The sequence below is a fragment of the Bombyx mandarina genome, chromosome 18 (genome assembly GCF_030267445.1).
Source record: "Bombyx mandarina strain Sakado chromosome 18, ASM3026744v2".
In the NCBI taxonomy this organism is placed as follows: Eukaryota; Metazoa; Arthropoda; class Insecta; order Lepidoptera; family Bombycidae; genus Bombyx; species Bombyx mandarina.
In genome coordinates this window covers 5,088,210-5,107,727 of record NC_143224.1, presented here as the reverse complement: position 1 = coordinate 5,107,727, position 19,518 = coordinate 5,088,210, and the positions used below count along the sequence as shown (strand labels likewise).

General features: G+C 32.9%; 2 protein-coding genes across 4 annotated transcripts; one reads left to right on the top strand and one right to left on the bottom strand.

Moving 5' to 3' along the window:
* Positions 1-1,768: 1,768 nt before the first annotated feature.
* On the top strand, positions 1,769-7,486 carry Usf (upstream transcription factor usf). 2 transcript variants are annotated; one of them, XM_028178860.2, is made up of 7 exons: positions 1,769-1,922; positions 2,105-2,148; positions 2,231-2,317; positions 3,332-3,409; positions 3,909-4,015; positions 4,386-4,570; positions 5,117-7,486. In XM_028178860.2, the coding sequence occupies exons 1-7, from the start codon at positions 1,867-1,869 to the stop codon at positions 5,274-5,276; spliced, it is 717 nt and encodes a 238-aa protein (XP_028034661.1). In that variant the 5' UTR covers positions 1,769-1,866; the 3' UTR covers positions 5,277-7,486. The 2 variants fall into 2 exon arrangements, with proteins under 2 accessions (XP_028034661.1, XP_028034660.1); XM_028178859.2 differs by having other exon boundaries at positions 1,770-1,922; positions 3,894-4,015.
* Positions 7,487-7,992: 506 nt separating this feature from the next.
* On the bottom strand, positions 7,993-17,100 carry LOC114246396 (uncharacterized). 2 transcript variants are annotated; one of them, XM_028178890.2, is made up of 10 exons: positions 16,602-17,100; positions 15,289-15,482; positions 14,848-14,903; positions 14,283-14,469; positions 13,323-13,915; positions 11,971-12,437; positions 11,217-11,333; positions 10,209-10,357; positions 9,248-9,342; positions 7,993-8,254 (listed from the first exon to the last, which is right to left on the bottom strand). In XM_028178890.2, exons 1-10 carry the CDS (start codon positions 16,707-16,709, stop codon positions 8,016-8,018), a joined length of 2,205 nt encoding a protein of 734 aa, XP_028034691.2. In that variant the 5' UTR covers positions 16,710-17,100; the 3' UTR covers positions 7,993-8,015. The 2 variants fall into 2 exon arrangements, with proteins under 2 accessions (XP_028034691.2, XP_089590817.1); XM_089734691.1 differs by having other exon boundaries at positions 14,283-14,422; positions 16,602-16,978.
* Between the last annotated feature and the right edge of the window lie 2,418 nt (positions 17,101-19,518).

Below are 19,518 nucleotides of genomic sequence, written 5' to 3'. Positions count from 1 at the left end.
CGACAATAACCGCGGGACTCAGCTTTCAATAATAAAGCTTAATGTTTCTGAAGCGAAGCGAGGGCGGGTCGTTAGTTAGTAAATAATTGTAAATCATCTTTTATAGTATGAGGTAGCGCCCTCTGTGAATTGATATTTTAACTTCACGTATAATCCTAAATTAAAACTTCACTACAAAGATTTCATATACACGTTCGTATTAAAAAAATTCATAGATGGCGCTGTATTAAAAAAACACTACACTGAGAATGTCTAATGTGTTCTATCCATGGAGTTAATAAGTACCTTTCTCTCGCCCGCTAAATCCTACACATTTATGTGTTTATGTTTTTTTTTTTTGCTTAGATGGGTGGACGAGCTCACAGCCCACCTGGTGTTAAGTGGTTACTGGAGCCCATACACATCTACAACGTAAATGCGCCTACCACCTTGAGATATAAATTCTAAGGTCTCAGTATAGTTACAACGGCTACCCCACTCTTCAAACCGAAACGTATTACTGCTTCACGGCAGAAATAGGCAGGGCGGTGGTACCTACCTTTGCGGACTCACAAGAGGTCCTACCACCAGTGATTACGCAAATTATAATTTTGCGGGTTTGATTTTTATTGCACGATGTTATTCCTTCACCGTGGAAGTCAATCCTGAACATTTGTTAAGTACGTATTTCATTAGAAAAATTGGTACCCACCTGCGGGATTCGAACACCGATGCATTGCAACAACGAATGCACCGGACGTCTTATCCTTTAGGCCACGACGACTTGTCTATTGACTTATTTTTTCGTTTCATCGATTTTGAAATCACAACGATTCTAAAGAAGTTTTACTTCAATAATTAACTGTTGGTACTTTCAAGATACTGAATTAGTTGGTTTATGTGTACCAATTATGGAGGGTAGAACTAGTGAGTACCATCTCAGTATATTATAAATTGTCCGCTGGAAGGGATCCAAATAAGGTGGCGCAATAGTAACAAGTGGAATGATTTTAAAAACATCGCACTATAGGTACTACTAACTAATACACTTCGGCTAAGCATATTCCGATTTGCACTGCGAGCAGTGTAAGGTGTGAAGTCAATTTAGTAAATAATAATATATTTTGCTTGTAAGCAATTTAAGGAATAATTACTTAAAATAACCGACTTATTAAAATGAAGTTATGCACGGTAAAAGTAATCACGTGATCAAAGCACTGAGAGCACCTTACTTCGAAAACACCAGTGTTCACAGTAGAAAAATGGCGACGATTTATGACGTCATATATTTTCCCAAGATACTGCGATTGTATACTGTGAATCTTTATCGGAACGAATTTTTCCCAGAAAGAGCACTGAACTGTGCTCACAGTGTAAATTGAAACAGCCTTCACTGCAATCCAGCACTCTGCTTAAAACTACTATCTATATTCATATATACCATACCATTTTTACTTCCTACACTAGCGCTATTTCAGTGAGTCTTCGAATAATAACTTACAGAACATACTTACAGAGGTACTTTTTCAATTATGCAAGATGGTACTTGCTACTTCTATCCCCATGCACATAACACAAGGTACCTATAACGTTTCTTGAAATTTTTAAATAACAACTTTTGATAATAAATAGAGGTCATTTTTTAAGCCTGGTTGCCATTCAAAATTACTTTTTGCTTAAATGTTGACCCCTGGGAAACAGAAATAGAACAAAAATAGCCTAGATAAAATAAAAACTATGAAGTCTAAACCACAGACAACTGAATTAAATCGATCAAGAAACTTCATGGCAATACAAAAAAGTTTACTTTGTCTATTGGTTGAATCACATGACCCGTCTATTTTGTTCCCGTGATCAAATCGTGGAAATTCAAAAATAATTCGCACAATGGCCAAAATTAAAATTGACGTTGATGACATACATGAGAATTCGCTCGATAACAGGTAATTTGTTTTTAAATATCCCGGAAAACCTTTTGTTATATAATTGTCACTTGTAATGCACCGAAGGTCAATATATTTTGTAACTTGGCAGACGAAAACGTACCTCTACTTCAAACATCAGTAGCCACTCATTCTGTATCTATATGTAATGTTTTGATTACCAATCTCGTATTTATTTACAGTGCGGACAGTGAATATCTCGGTATTGGTGAAGAAGGAGCTTTCGGTGAGTTGTAAACGTAACCCTAATTGTCTGAGCCAATTAACCCTATTCAATTATGTGAAATTTAATTATGAATTAATTCTAGGTAGCACAGCGCCGAGACCACAGTTAGTACCTCAATCGTTTTTGGATACAAACGAAAATACCACTGCTTATCATTTCAAAGACATATGTGAGTACACTGATCAATGTTATTGACTAAATGATCTGTGTAATTAATGAAGAATCATCTTAATTTTGATTCCATTGCAAGACACAAACATTGACTGATTATAATGTGGATATTAGGAGAGGCTTGTCGCGTGTGGACTATTATTGATAAATTGTATAATGTCAAAAATAAATAGTTTTAATATCTGTAAATTTTATTTGATCTTTAAAGCAATATCAAAATATTTATTGGATTTTATTGTAAAATAATATGAACTGAATTTGATTTTATTGAGTAAATTCTCTGTGCTTATGGTTAGGTCTTGAGTAAAGTATGCTTGATGCGATGAATTCAATTTGAAATCACTTAAATCCTTGTATTTATTTTTATATTCATTAAAGGCTAATTTACTTGATTATAAATGAACACTATTAATATTTTGTTCAATGCATCACATACATCAGAAATGTCAGGGGTACAGTGAAGTTGCTGTCTAAAGCTTAAGAACTCAACCATAGCTAGTTACGAGAACTGGTGATAGTATAGATGGAGATAAAGAGGGACTTCATTTATCTCTGTGTTTTGGATTGTATGTTCCAAGGAGAGTGCTTAGAGGAATTGTTCAAGATTATCCCTTCACCACTTTTTCCCTAATTTTTACTGTTCTTATTGCCTGGTACTGTAGCAGAGTTCATTCATACTATATTTTTGCCACACACCATTTACTTTTGGAATGAAGTCTCCTCCACTTAGTTTATTGAGATCTTTTTAGAGACACGTCTTTCTTCAAATTAAGTTTGAGGAGAGTCATTAGCAGTAGGCAGTGGCTGTGCCCCTAGCATTGCATCTCTCACCATTTTTGTAACTAATAATTAATCAATGAGAACATTCTTAACCTTACCTTCTTAACGTTACCTTGAACCCTGTCCCAGAAATTTGTGCCACATATGACTTACACAAAATAAAAAATATGGTCCACTAATAGTCCTACTGAACTATGAATTCTTATAAAATGTTACCTTGTCTTTGTTTCAGCTGGTACAGTAACATATAAATTAATAACAATGACGGGTGAAGAAAATGTTGCAAATGCCTCACCGTCTCCTCCTCACAGTAAGAATTTATTTATAAAGTAAAAGATTACACAAAACTTGTTTTTATTTGAAATGTACTATTGCACTAAATGGGTTTAATTAAAACTTAAACAGCATTTCATGACTTTCAGTGGGGTACAATGCTTGCAAGGTACTTTATTAGAGTGACATAGAATGTTGCTTAGTGACCCCAATCTCTAAATGGTATGTAATTAAATAGATAATATATAAAAGCAACGTCTTTTTATTCATATAAAGACAATATTGTAATAGCTTTATACTGATTTGAATTAATTGTATAAGACCCATAGACAAATTTATAAGGTTACTCCCACCAGCCTTACATGTTTTTGTGCCTCTCATTTTGAACTCTTAAACCCATTTGTGATTGATAATTTTAATGTTAAAATATCTAAAGAATTTATAAAATTATTTCTTTTTCTGCATGAAACATGTAATTTACACAAAAATGCTTTATGTTACTACACATCTACATTTAATAGATTTTCCTGATGCAGAATACTATGTGATAAGTAATCCAGTTGATGTCTTTGGACCATCTGCGGCTGCAAAAAAGCCAATCCGCAGGGATCCACTGCAAGCCAAAGCTGTTAGTACTAAAAAGGTAACATCATTCTTACAACATATTTAAATTTAAAATTTACACTGTTAATCAAAAAGGACTAAATAAAGATAGATTGTAATAGTAATATATTAATTATGTACATAGACAATATGTACAAATAAGCTAAAAAAATAAATTATGTAATAATACAATATTAAAAAATATTAAACTGAAATTTTAGTTTGTACATCTTTAATTATGAGCGATTTTAAACTAATTATTTGTATACTTTTTTTTGTGGTAAAATTACTTTTAATTACTATTAATTTCTTCATATTTACCCTTGTGAAGTGCTATATTACCACTAATTATTAAAATGGAGTTTGTAAAAGTATGTTTTGATATATGGATGCATATATTTTAAATTTAGCGTGACGATAAACGGAGAGCTACACACAATGAGGTTGAGAGACGTCGTCGAGACAAAATCAACAGCTGGATCACGAAGTTAGCAGCAATGGTGCCCAACTCGGGAATGCCAGACTCTGCTAGTAAGGGTGGTATATTGGCAAAGGCTTGTGATCACATTGCAGATCTCACAGAAAAACAAAAAAGGTAAATCATGGATTTTTGTTAAATAAGGCACTTAGGCTGTACCTGAAATTTCATGTTCACAATCAGCTTCAGTTGAGGCATAAAATCATAAATCCCAAATTTATGTTATTACTGGTGGTTGGGAGTATTGAGCAATTCAATGTGCTTGCAAGCTAACCTCTTCTGCTGTGAAGCAGTTATGAATTCTGCTCACTTTCTCGAGGGTGTGACAGCAATACAATAGAAAATTTAGCCTCGCCCTCCAGAATGCTGACGTTTACACGATAATTAGGACAATTGTCGTGTCTGAGGTGAAGGTCTTTTTTTTTTTGTTGTTGCCCTTGTATGCAGACGAGCATACGGTCTACCTGATGATGAGTGGTTACCGTCGCCCATGGACTTCAGGAATGCCAGGGGCAGAGCCAAGCTGCTGCCTACCTCTAAAACCGAAATCTACGAATGACGCTAACCTCTCGACACTAGGTGGCGCGACACCCACCATAATACATATTTCGTTCTCACTCTTCAAGTCTCGATACAGTATTTACAAATTCCCTGTTGTTACAGGTTAGAAAAACTGGAATTAGACAACAAGAAATTAGTATTCGAAATATTGAGGCTGAACCAAGAATTGACTGAAGTGCGAAAAGAGAATTCTTCAATGAGAAACCAGCTCGCTGATAACTGTGTGGTCATTCCTAAAAAATCAAAAGACCCAAAATCATAGTTCACGGTAAAGCTGTTAATTAGTGTTTAGACTATTGGACTGAAATAATTAGGTGCTGTATGTCTAGCATACCTATGGATGATACAAAGTGGTCACATCTGGGCAGTCAAAATGTCATGAGAGTGAAATGAATGTATGACAAATTTCCTTATGAAAACTACGTTCATTGTACACAAAATGTGTTCAATTTTATAAGATTAGAATTGTCTCCATATAAAACTTTGATAAATAAACGATTAAGCACTAGTTAAATACAAGATATGCAATATAAAAATGTTCGTTAAATAGCATACAACATACGAAAATTATGTTTCAATTTTACTGTCGAGGCAGTAGTATCTTGTTTGATTTGAATTTAAGTGTATTCAGTTTCATATACTTTAATTAATTAGAATAATTAGTTTTATTTTAATGTAGATATCAATAATAGTTACTATACATAATCGATTTAAAGTTATTACTCGTATATTATTCTTGAATATATAAAATTACCAAACATCTGTGTTAACACAAAGCATGTATTTTATTATCATGTGATTTCCTGTAAATTAAAAAATAGCAATACAGAGGTCCCTCGTATGACATTAAAGAACACGGTTTCGATATTAGACGATACCTGAATTGAGGTATAAAGCTTTAATATAACCTGATTTCAAAAATATATAAATATTAGAAATTGGAATTTTCCTTTAAATTGCGTTCAATAAGGAAAGTCTTTAACTTTATTGCTACCAAAAAATCCTTTAGTTCATTTTGAGATGGCCAGTATGTCTTTAGAAATGAAATTGATAAAGTTTTCGCTTGGTTTGTTTTTTAACATTTTCGAAAGTAAAATGAAAAGTGAAAAACAGTACATACATTAATTTTATTAAAAGTTTATAAGTGCATAATAATTTTGATTTGTGGTATTTAAAAAATGACTTCATAAAGTTTAAAATCTAATTTTGGATCTTAAATGTAGATTATGTTTGACAATATCAATAAGCAATTTAGAATCAATTCACTCAAAAGAAAAAAAAAGAATTTTAGATTGTATAAATTGCGGATAAAAATCAAAATCATTAAATTTAAACGAGGCTATTATGCATCATAAACGTTGACACCTTCAAGACATGGTTTCGATATAATGCGGTACGCATTGCTTTTATTTAAATTTCAAGGTTTCGTATAACACATGACAAGGCCTCGTTACTACACGGTATACGATGTTTCATATAACACGGTTTCGGTATAGGACAGTACGAATTAATCGTGTTATACGAGGGACACTCCTGTATTGTAATTAATAGGCCTGTCTTTAATAACACTTTTGTTTTGTTAAGTGTACCTGGCGATATACGAATAAAATGTTTTCAAAAGGGCCACAGGTAAAATCGGGGTCTTTTAACTAGTATTTGTATACGAAATGAAGACTAATTTTAGTTATTTGTTTATCAGTAGAGTACAAGCTTTAAAAATCACTATCCAACTCTTATGAAGTCTAAATAAAGTTCAGAATTACTCACTCTCCCAATTATTTGTAGACAAGAGATAAAACAATTGTATAACACATATTAATTGTAATTTAAAAAATTGTAGGCCATTGTTCATTGAATTTGTTGTATTTAGTTATATAATAATTAAGTTTGTGTCTGTGATTTAATGAACAAGGCACTAAAGTTGTATAGTTTGTAATGTCCGGCTGTTTTATATGTTTTAAATTAGGTAGTTCATAATAATTAAAGTTATATTGTGTAAATAAAACGTATATTATCAATCTTCACTAATTTATGGTGAAGTTTTTTTTGTTGTCTGGCAATACTATTCATCATTTTTTTCTTTTTTTGTATCATTTGAAATATAACGATATGGCTTATACATTGCATAAAATGTAATTTGATACGAATTTTGCATCAGTTGACTTTACTGTGCAGTTGAGAAATAAGCCCTGACATTGTTATTTATTTATATTTATAAACTCTTCCTTCTTATATAATGTCATTGTTTACGTTTGGTTGCGTACCATAATTATTTTATTTAAATTATGACTTACGGAAATTGCATTTAAGTTAATAATATTGATTAAAATCGATACACGATATTGGGATACGTTTTCTCAATTAATTATGGTTGTTTCCATTAAACCATAACTGTACAGTGATAAGTTTTTATATATTTTTTATATTATGTAAGTTCAGACCTATTTGAAATAAAATAAGGTGTTGTTGAAATTTGTGTGAACTATTCATTTTATGGTAACTTTTATATAATACTATACATACTTAAGCGAGGTCTGTTGCAGAAATTATCCTTTGAAATGCACAGCATGTGAATGGAGTGACTAGATCAAATTATGAACTCCAATCCTGTGGCAGGTGGTGGGGTACCCCACTGAATTTCTCTCCGGATCTTCTCAGTGGGTTGCGTTTCCGATTCGGTGGTAGATTCTGCGAAGCACTGCTCTTGCTAGGGCTAGTATTAGCAACGTCCATAGGTTAGAGCCCCATGAGCTCACTTACTCGCCCGACGGATGTAGTATAAACCTTCAAGGTTACTAGAATAGGTAAGGGAAAAAAGGGTTGGTGACAGGGTATGATAATAATGTCTTTAACGCATACTACAGACCCATAAGTTCAACTGTTTGTGAAAACATGTTAATGGATTCTCCAATCGACCTTATTTTGTATGGAAATTGTAAGAGTTCATGCTCTAATCATTGAAAATAATAGAACATAAATAAAATGTAAGTACTTTAATTTGTCAGTCATGATTCATCAGTCGTTTCTTCGGCGTTTTTTTCTTAGTCGATATTTCTTCATCAGTCGTATCCTTAGGTCCCTTAACGGAAGCAACGTAAACTCCATTTGTTCCTTTAGATTTTTCAGTTTTCAATCTTCGGTCTCGAATCTCGTAACATTTTTTGCTTTTCATCAAGTGACGCACTATGTATCGTTTCATTGCGAATCTTGTGTGACAGTAGTCGCATACATAACCCGGTCCTAGTATCAGAAAAATATATGACATAATAATTATTTGTTGTTATAACAAAAAATGAAAATGTATTCATTAAAATTTATTTAAATCTGCATGATTAGTTATTGTCTGAGAATCAACCTTACACAATATTCAAAGCGGCCTAACAAGTAAAACGCCAGATGTATTATAAATTGCGGATCGAACGTGGGGCAGAAGCATTTTTTTTTCTTAAGTAACCGTGTAATAAAAAGGGCTTTTCCGGTTTGAAACTGAGGTAGTTCATTTTTTCTAATTGAAATTTCTATAAGGGACTTATAACTACTTTTGTATTATTATTCACGTTGCCTTTTTTGATCTACCCTCCAAACCAGAAAATAAGAGGATAGTGAGAAGTACACGTGCGGGCTCACAACACACTAGGGATGAGAAAGTGTCTGATGACGATCGAAGTATGCTGATATAATATTGTGTAATTGCTGCCCATTCTCTGGTGAATCCCTTAGTTGTTCTTATGACATCCTACGCAGCATATTATACATAACTAGCGATCCGCCCTCGCTTCGCTTCGGAAACTATAATTTATTATTAATTTCTCCACTATTTAATGGATGTTATTAATATAAACCTTCCTCTTCAATCACTCTATCTATTAAAAAAACCGCATCAAAATCCGTTGCGTAGTTTTAAAGATTTAAGCATACATAGGGATATAGGGACAGAGAAAGCGACTTTGTTTTATACTATGTAGTGATATACAGCATACGGTGTGGTACTATAGGCTACGCAGCCAGTTCGGATTCCAGTAACCACTCGCCAGATGTACCGTCAGTTTGTTGAATTATAATTCAGTATGGAATTACTGCCAAACTACACATTTACTTTGGTATTTTAAATATCACATCTTGCTGGTTTTTTTTTTTAAATACACCTGTCACCACTAAAATAATACATTAGACAGTATATTCTCACGAAAATATGTTTAAAAGCTTTTAGATATTTTTAACGTGTTTTATTACCCGTGTGCGTTTGTATGTGACTTATTAAGGTGGTCCGCCTCGAGAACGTCCGCTCACAAAACCCGCATTTAAAGGGTTGATCGCCCGTATGAGTTCTGCAAGCAACCAAAACAAAAACCATTTGAAATATGTTATTAATACGAGGTCACTGATTCACCTCAAAATTCATTGACTGAAAGTAAAAATTATTCAATATTTTTGAGAAAAATAATCATTTTGATTGATTTTTGCGTAAATACTACAGGCCTTTTTTGGATTTTCAAAAGTTGTTGTAGATAGCAGTGCTACTTAAGCTTCCGATATTAAAAAAACAAATAGTTGAAAAATTGTGGTCGTGGTAGTTAAAAATGTTAAGAAGTGTTTTCAGGATCTCAATTATTGTTTTTTTTTTTTAATATCGAAATTTTACTCTTTTACTCTCGTGGATTTACCCACCCTCTGGTTTCCGGTTATCGTTTAACTTTGGAACACGTATAAATTAATCAAATTTACTCATTACAGCAACTCCGTATTTTTTTAAAGTATTATGCTACTCAGTAAAAAAAAAATTCGAATCGAATGCAGTCAGTGGTTATGGCTGTGCCCATTTATACTATAATAATAACTGATTTTTAAATGTTTTCATTGTTTTAATAGAAACATCTCTCTCTAGCTTATGTAGCTTCCGTGTACAATCATTATCCTAGGGCCCTCTAGTATGGAATAGGTACAACTGCACCACAGGTAAACCCGCCTCTATTTAGAGATCATCAATAATATTAATACTCTTTAGTTCTAAAATAGAAATAAAAAGAAAATAAATTGTTGCTTGTGAAAAATTATGTCATTGTGTTATCATGAAGCGATTGTTACACTTCATTTTTTTAATTTATTTTTCACCACACAACTTCCTTGTTACTGGACTTTTATTATCGATCTTTTATATGATTAAAATAAATATGATAAACATTTATTAGATTACCTCATATGAATAGTTAAATCGTATCGTCTGAAGAAACCTTTCCCGCAATCTTCGCATTTCAACGTGTAAGTCTTCGCGTGTCGCTTCATGTGAAGTCGCAGGTTACTGTATGAGTTGATCGTCACCCCGCATATATTGCACACGTATTTCTGGGAAACAAATCACTGAATGATATAACAATAGTAATATTTATAATTAATAAATAAAATGTTATATCGTCATCGTTTTTGATATGCGCGCGTATTCAAACATTTCTTTGCACAGACACAGGATAAAAAAAATCGTGTTAATTAAGTAACGATATTTACTAGTAATTTACAAGGTTTTAAGAGTAATAGATACGACTGTAAGACATAATGAGCATCTTCGAACACAATCCACTCGGGAACACTATATAATTAAATTTCTGATCAAAACGAATGTGATTCAAATCTCTTGTATTGCATTTTGGTTATTGCATTAGTTGGTTACCGAAGAACTTGGATATCAGAAGGCGAGTTCCGACACCCACCTTAAGGTATATCATCGCCCAATTACAGTGGGAAGGAGAAAAATATATTGAAAGCGACTCTATAGCAAATCTGTTTATTTCGATGACTACTATTAGTGAAATGTTACGCCGTTAAGAGTAACGCTATCTATCGCTGAAAAGTCGAAAGAATATCGAAGGATTTAGTAGCGCCCAGAACGCTCGAGAAATACAATGCCATCTATTGACAGATAGCGGAAACTACTGCTAGAGATGTGTGGAATATTCTCGATAATTCTAGGATTGAGGTATCGGCTATAAAAGCGTTGTAGAGATGTCAGTAACCGGAACTACTCGAAGCAAAACAGCGAACGGATCACCTGAAGCGAAGCGGAACAAGCGAACTGAGAGTTTTAAAGTGTTTGTTGAGTGTTTTAAGTGTTCCAAGTGTTGAATACAGTGTATACTTGTACTTTGGTAAAATTTTATTTATCAAGAATCCTCAGCGTGTAACAGAAATAATAAAATGTGCCACTTACCTTTTTAGAAACTTTCTCCGTTGTTATGCCCGTGTGCGTAACCATGTGCATATCCTTTGTCCTTTGCGAAGTGAACGTGAGCATGCACTGGTCGCAACGATAAATTTTGTTCTCATCCTGTGAACACAATACGATAAAATGAAACGATTTATCGTAACGATAAAACGTTAGTTCGTAGTCACTAAAATCGAACTAAAACTTTCGAAGAGTACTCTTATTTTTTGTACTGTTTGTTTCCTGTTACCTTTTTTGGTGCTGTAACAAAATTATCGTATTGTCGTCTATGATCCTTGATTTTAATTTGAAGATTTTGAAGTTCGTAAAAAAATGGGAAAGATTCCGTAATATAAATAAATATAGATAAAACAAATAAAGTCCCGTTCAAAACGACAAATTGACAAAAATGTAATCCCAGAAAATAATAAATTTTCAATTATCGGACTCAAACTGAGCTTCGTTGTAAATACGTGAAATACGTTTAAATATTATTATATGCACATATAATAGATATATAGATATCAAATACCTAATAAAGAGCAAATAAACCTATTCATCACATAAATGTTTTCCCGATGAGGGAATCGAACTCATTATGTGTACTTAGACAATCTATTTATATAGACAGATGATATATCCCATTTGCAATGTCGAAGAATACATTCAGTTTTATAAGGGGATGTTCATTCAAATATTACGTTTACTTACAAAAATCACATTAAACTAAAGAGATTTTAAATATTGCATTGAGACATACTGCATGCTGCTTCTTGTGTCTACAGAAACGAGCCATGTCATTGAATTCTTTGCCACATTTATCGCATATCCTTCGCTTGTATCTGTGATCGTCTTTATTAGGATTCTTAATTGTGTAACGATGAATCTTCCGCGAGTGTATCCTAAGCGCTTTCATATCCTTGAATTTCTTCTTACATTCCTTACAGAAACAATTTTCTAAATCGAACAATTCGTTCATTGATTTCTCGACATCAGTGTTTTTATTTGCATCTATAATGCTGTTTTCATCGTCTAAATTGAAATTAGAATTTTTCATATTAAAGAATTCTTCTAAAATTTCTATATTCCCTTCGACGTTTTCATATTTCTCTATGCATTGACCAGTTTTGTGGTCGCTTCCATTGCTCTGAGATTCTAAATCTATTTTATCTCCAAATAAAATATTGTTTATGATTGGCGTGACGGGCGTTGACAGTCTCGGTAATTCTAAAATAAATTTATCTGTTAAGATTATGTTTGCCTCTATATTGTATTTGCATTGTACATGCACTCAAGGGAATCCCTGAGGGAAAAATTTAAAGAAATTTAAGTTCTCACTATGTCATCCCAGTACATCTTTGAAAATTTGATGTATGTTCGTAAACATATTGAGGAGTTTCCTAAAATGTCGGACATACATAATAGAAATACTAGGAACAAACACAAGCTTGTTGTGCCGATGAGTAGGTTACATAAGATACGAAATTCATTCGGGCGTTTGTCTGTGCGCCTGTACAACAAAATCCCACAAGATGTTCAGAACCTACATATACATAGGTTTAAGAAAACTATTAAAGAACATCTGTGCAATAAAGCTTACTATAAAGTCAAAAGATTGCACAAAGTGGGAATGAGTTGCTCACTCCGGGCATTTCAATATTGTAATAATTGTTATGTTATACTTACTTATTGTAAAAATGAATATTAAAAAAAACCTATATTTAAACTAAAAAAATAACCTAATATTTCAAAAAAAAAAAAAAGACATGCCCACTGAGTTTCTTGTCAATTCTTCTCAGGACGGAGGCTAGTTCTTGTGAATTGGCGGTAGTTCTTTTGACGTTCAACAAGTATGTTTTTTCATTTATGTTGGATAAAACTTTTTTGATTTGTTTTGATTTCATTATATTGACCGGCGCCGTACATAATTTTTTTGTAATTGCCAACCTATTGAAATAATGTATTTTCTAAGCCACTATAGGCAGATTGAGATTGAGCTCGTTCAATTTCAATCGAATAACAAATAAATATCTATACATAAAAAATATACTTAAAAAATATCTAAACAGCAAAAAATACCAAATTTACAAATAAATGAAGTTTTATTTATACCTGTCGGTGATGCTAGCAACCCTTCTAAGGAAAATTCCGTATTGAGTTCATTTTTCAAGGCTTGCTCCAAGTTTTTGTCTATGTTGTCTTTTGCTCCATTTTGTACATCATTATTATCCAGGGCAATATTTTTCTTTGTTATGTCCCCGGGAAGATAAAATTGTCCCAAAACCTTTTCTTGTTTTGTAGCATTATTTTGTGAATTATTTTCCATTAGAATGTTATTTACTTCTACGTGTTTATTTTCTTTAGTTTTATTACCATCATTAATTTGATAATCGAGATTTGCGTCAACATTAATGTTTACATTTAAATCGTCTTTACAGTTCTCAGAATTTATATCATACAGTAGGTCATTTTGTATTTCATCAATGTAATTGTTATCAATAATTACGTTACTTTTAATATCACCATTATTGTAACCAAAAAAATCGATTTCTTTATCGTTTTCTTCAATGTTTTCCTTTTGTTGGTCCATGATTTTATTATTTCCATAATAATTGATATTCAATTGGTCCTTCTGTACAGGGCTTTTTTTAGGCGTGTAACAATGATCATTCTCAATCGAGCGCGGTGTTGAAAACGGACTGAAACTGAAAAATCGAAAATATATTTTGTAAATAAAACTTGGGTAAATTGGGAATACATCGTGGCCTTAAGGATAAGACGTCCGGTGCATTCGTGTTAAGCAATGCACCTGTGTTCGAATCCTAGGCGTAAAAAAGTAACTATACTGAGACTTTAGAACTCATATGTCAAGGTGGGTGGCATTTACGTTGTTGATTTCTATGGGCTCCGGTAACCACTTAACACCAGGTGGGCTGTGAGCTCGTACACCCATCAATGAAAGAAAAAAAAAGAAAAAACTTTACACAAATTAAATGATTAGTGTAGCCAATTTTTTTCAATACAGAAAAGATGGATTCAAAATCATTCAAGAAAAAGCAGAAGGAATCTTACTTAAAGTCCAATCTAAAATCTGTATCAATCGATACATCATCCTGAAGCCACTGAGAATCTAATGAATCATCCAAAACGTCAGCCTCTTCTTCAATCACCTCTCGTATGATCCTGGCTTCAGCATCCGGTACCTCCTCGCCCTGTAGGATTTCGGTCATGAAGTTGCGTATGCTTGTGCATACAGATTCTATAAACAGAAACAAGTAACTCTGTTTTTCTCACTAACAAGAGAAAATGATACTGACAAAGCAAGCTTTTAATAAATCACCATGATTACACCAGAGAAAAAAATACCCTTTGAACCTTGCTGAATAAGTATTAGATAGGAATATTCAGTACTAGTAATGAAAGAAGTGTCCCAGCCTAGCCGGAGTATCAGTGTATTTGGTTAAATTTGATGGTTCTGCCATGATTTAAAGTAAACAGAATGAGGGAAATTCTTGTAAAGGTTCAACAAAGAAGTGAGTCCGTGTGAATGGTTGTGCAGTAGTTAGTATGTGGGTAGTCTGTGTGCGTGTGTGTATTACTTAGTAGGCTATAAAATATATAATGAAAAGGATTTTACCATTATCATCATCTCCTTGAGTTGCAGGTGTATTGTTCCCAGTCATTGTAGGAAATCTAAAACAAATAATTATGAAATTAATGAAATGAAATTTTTATGTTAATGTAATTTTTCTCTATCTTTCCTAATTCTCTTTTTAAGATGAGGTCAAAATCTTACTACTACACTCTAGCAGCTACATTGATTAGTGAATTGAATTTTAATACTTATTATAAAGAAATATGTTATTTTTTGCATCAATGTAATCACAGTATGCAATAAATCTGAATGATTTTTAACTGAAAAGTAATTCTCAATGAAAGGGATGTCTCATAATTTTCAGTTTTACACATTATTATTTTAGCATATTTTTTAAGTACTTAATTATTATGCATATTAGATCTGAATAATAATAATTAAAAGCAAAAACAAATAAAATTTAAGTGATATTTTTGTACTTACCTAAAAGTGAAAGGATGATCACTGTTCTTTAAAAAATTACAGAAATCAACATCATCGCCATTATTTTTCATTGCCACAAAATTTTTTAGCTTTTTATCTGAAGAGCGACATTGTTTTTTGAATTTACATGCTGTCTTCATATTTAAATAACAATCTTTGCAAAGTTGAAAAGTGAATGAATCATTTCGTTTTGCCTGGAATTTAAATTTTTCAATTATTTTCACTACAAAAACAAAGTTCAATCTAATCTAGAATCAAATCTAGCCTTCAGACTAGTACAAAATTGATTACAAATTAAAACATTTCTTATTAATTCCGATCCTATGCAGATAGATAGATAGACAGACCACTTTGGAAACCGGTTCACTGGTGGTCGTACCTCTTGTGAGTCCACACGGGTAGGTACAACCATTCTGCCTATTTCTGCAGTAAAGCAGTAATGCGTTTCGGTTTGAAGGGTAGGGTAGCTGTTGTAACTATACTGAGATCTTAGAACTTATATCTCAAGGTGGATAGTGCATTTACGTTGTAGATATCTATGGGCTCCAGTAACCACTTAACACCAGGTGGGCTGTGAGTTCGCCCACGCATCTAAGCAACGAAAAAATAAAAAAATACAAATGTTCTCTGTCTGAACATAGCTAACCACTGCCCAAACAAGGTCAGATGGTTGTAATGATAATAATTCAGCTATTAATCAGTAGACACTGCTAAAGAACTTTACTAACTGCAGTTATAGCTCCCATATCACACTATTATTCTTGTCTATAACCAGTACTCCATTTATCCATATTTCTACCTCTGTCCAACTTCCTAATAGTACTTATGGTACTGGTGGTATGCACATTGCATGCCCATTAGTGATTACCAATATTCTCCCCCTCCCCTGAGTTAAAATGTAGGACATAAGTTGAAATTTTATACATAAGTTAATGTCTCAGAGTGAGCAGCAATAATAAATAAATATTTAATAACAATCACGCCAAGTTAACTAGTCCCGTGATAAGTTCGTAAAGAACTTGTTTTACAGGTACCAGATAATGGAAATAAATGTAATATTTTTATTATACACATACATATATTTAATATACATTCATAACCCTGGAAAAGACATTTATTTTTATCATACAAATATCTTCCCTTGGCGGGATTCGAACCCGCGACCCCCTTGTGTAGTGACCATGTCACTTACCACTACACCAGACGGCCGTTAAATGGTGATATAGTGCTTAGTATAATTTTGTCTGGGTTTTAACTTGGTTTTCTAAATTGGAACACGAGACATGCATTAAATACTGTTTTGTTATTCATACCTGCAAACCAGTAGAGTACATGAATAATCTTCTGTTCTTCTCACTGTATTGTACAAGCCCCATAGGTTCATCATATTTTATTAGACATCCCCGACAGAACCCCTCCATAATTATGAAATGGCAGTTTTCTGCGATATTCCAATTTGTTCATATACATACAACTAGCTCTTCGTTATATTGTTTACAACTTTTGAGTTTCAAAAGTGAGTTAACACAATTGAGTATTCCTGTTAATTACCATTTAAAAAGTAGGTAGGTACGGTACTTACGAACGAATCAAGTTAATATTATTTTTTATATGGCAGTTTGTTTTTTAAACAGGTAAAATATGTTAACGCATTCATCTTCTTGTGTTTACATCTGTTTAAATTTATCTTATCTATGGTTTACATCACAGATTATTTAATTGCTTAAAATTACCATGAAAGTAATAAGTATGTATTACGTACAACTAGTAACATACTTATTACTAGTTAATTACAGTCCGCGCGCGAGCTACGAGAAATTAGAAATTTTAAGGAATGTTGACGTAATGAGCTAGTGTTGTAATTAGTCGATATTGCGCTATCGATACTAACACATCTTAAGCCAAAGTGCGATTATAAATTATAAAATAGTTTTATGAGGGTAAGTACTTCAAATAAATAAATAAAACAATTGATCATGTATGAATTTAATTTAATGAACTGATACTTATTGAACAAAACGAATGTGAAATCTTATTCATTACTCTCGCAAAGATTAGATTAATCAGTAGTTGAAGAATTTGATGTACTATTGTCACTCTCCTCGCGTACTTCAATAATAAATGATTCGACAAGCATACTCCATTAAGCCATCCTTTTGACAGTAATGTTCCTCTATTGCTAAGCCATGTTTATTATGCTAGTGCTCGCCAATCCTTTTTCATCAAATTAAATAGCTATTTGTGCAAACAAAAATACTTGTAAGCGTAAGACTATTTAAATTGGAAATCACACGTAATTAACCCTGCTAAATATCGCAAAATTAAAAATACCGAGTCGGTAAGCGTACTCTCACGTTAAGGTCGACGCTAGTACTGGGAGAGTGCGGGGTATGAAGCGACGGTCGGGCGCGGTGCACGCACGCCCGCTTCCTCAGCCTCCGAATCCTCGGAGCTCGCGCGCGGACTGTACATACCTTTAATTTAAAATCACAGATTAATATATTGTAGGCATTGGGATGAAGATGAAAAGAGACGAGATGAGATGGAATAAAACGTCAGTAAAAAAGTGGTTACTGAGACATTTTAGTGGACTTTTAGGAAGGAGCCTAAACGCCACGTCCTGTGGCTTTATTCCATTTTCACACTTTTTGGGCTTTCACAAATCCTAAAAAGTTAACAAACCACCGTTAATACATATTTAAGACCGATAAAACAATATTATCGACAAAATAAAAAAAAATTACCTCTTTATGTATTCAGCAAAAAATTAAATTAATCGTTTAATATCTGAGAAAATACATTAGTGTGACAATTGCAATGAAAATTATCTGTACATGCCTCCTCAGTTTCATCAACAAAATCCACAGAAGCCTTAAAACCCATAATTCTTCTGAGAAGCTACATAAAATCAATCATTTTGATTTTTCGTAAATTTTTTCGATTATCGGCTTCAATTTTTTGAAATAAAAAATTTAACGCGTACGGGCAAAATTTTCCTTTGCCTATAATCAAAAACACTAAAAATACATAGGTATTTGAATTTGGGACTTTTTGGCGGTAATGCGAGGTGTGAAGTTGTGCGACTTGTTTTATTTTGTCTATTTAGTATTTCATCAGGTTTAAATGTGTAATAACGGTGGTGTATTAACTGTTTAGTATCTGTGAAAGTGCACAAATGTGGGAAAATGAAACAAAGCCGTTGGACGTAACTTTTCGGGATCCTCCAAAATGTCCACTGAAAAAATCTCAGTAAACGACCACCATTTTACTGAGATTATATTTCATCCCATATCATATCATCTCATCTCATTTCATTTAATTTAATCCCAGTTGGTTAATGTCTCAAATTCTTCATTTCATTTCACTCTATATTATCATTTTTCATAAAAATATCCCATAGCCAATCATCTCATCTCATTTCAACTCATTTCATTTCATGCCATGTCATGTTTCATATTAATCAGCTTCATTTCATTTCATAATATCATAATTCATAAAAAATATATATATAAAAGATTAGGCCGTATGGTGTGTTACCTTTGCCTTTATATTTGGAAAAGTAAAACTACTACTACTGAATTTGATCGCATTTGTCATAATAATATATTAGGTGAGTGTATAACACTGAAGTAGGAAACCTATGGAAATGAAACGTCAACAAAAATTAGTGCCACTGTGACGTCATCTGGCCACAAAACATGGCGGTTTTAGTGCTGCCCAGAAGATTTTAATGTTAGTAGGTTTTATCGATAAACGTTCTAGGCTTATTTTATTTTAAATATTGTTGAGTATGAATGTATTTGTAGAATTTATACTTTAATAGGAAGTAAGTATATTGTTATGTGCAAAGATGATGTGATTTAGATATTATTTGAAATCTAAGACGAGTTCGTGCTTCAAATTTTCCAAGTAAACGATATGACGATTTTTAAAATTTGCTAAACTGATTTTATAAAGTTGTCGTTTGCCGCAAAACATAAAGATATGGCATAGTACAGTGCCATCAGCCCATTTCTAGCATGCTGAATGTTATCGTATTTTGAGTACGTGTTTTTCTTAGACTATTACAATCTATTTTAATTGTTTTGCTGACGCTAAAGTCTGTAACACACTACCGCAGCGGACCTCAAGGAAGGTGCACCGCACTACCGCACCGCACGCAAATTTTAAACTTATCAAGGGACCGCCTGATAAAAAAAACACCTACGGAATATTTATTCGTTAATGAAA

Coding starts and splice junctions, on each gene's coding strand:
- Usf (XM_028178859.2), top strand. CDS start 1,867: ATGGCCAAAATTAAAATTGACGTTGATGACATACATGAGAATTCGCTC. Junction 2,149..2,230: donor TGGTGAAGAAGGAGCTTTCG/GTGAGTTGTAAA, acceptor AATTAATTCTAG/GTAGCACAGCGCCGAGACCA. Junction 4,571..5,116: donor CTCACAGAAAAACAAAAAAG/GTAAATCATGGA, acceptor CTGTTGTTACAG/GTTAGAAAAACTGGAATTAG.
- LOC114246396 (XM_028178890.2), bottom strand. CDS start 16,709: ATGGAGGGGTTCTGTCGGGGATGTCTAATAAAATATGATGAACCTATG. Junction 11,334..11,970: donor GACACAAGAAGCAGCATGCA/GTATGTCTCAAT, acceptor TTGTGTTCACAG/GATGAGAACAAAATTTATCG. Junction 10,358..11,216: donor CGGAGAAAGTTTCTAAAAAG/GTAAGTGGCACA, acceptor TTTGTTTCCCAG/AAATACGTGTGCAATATATG.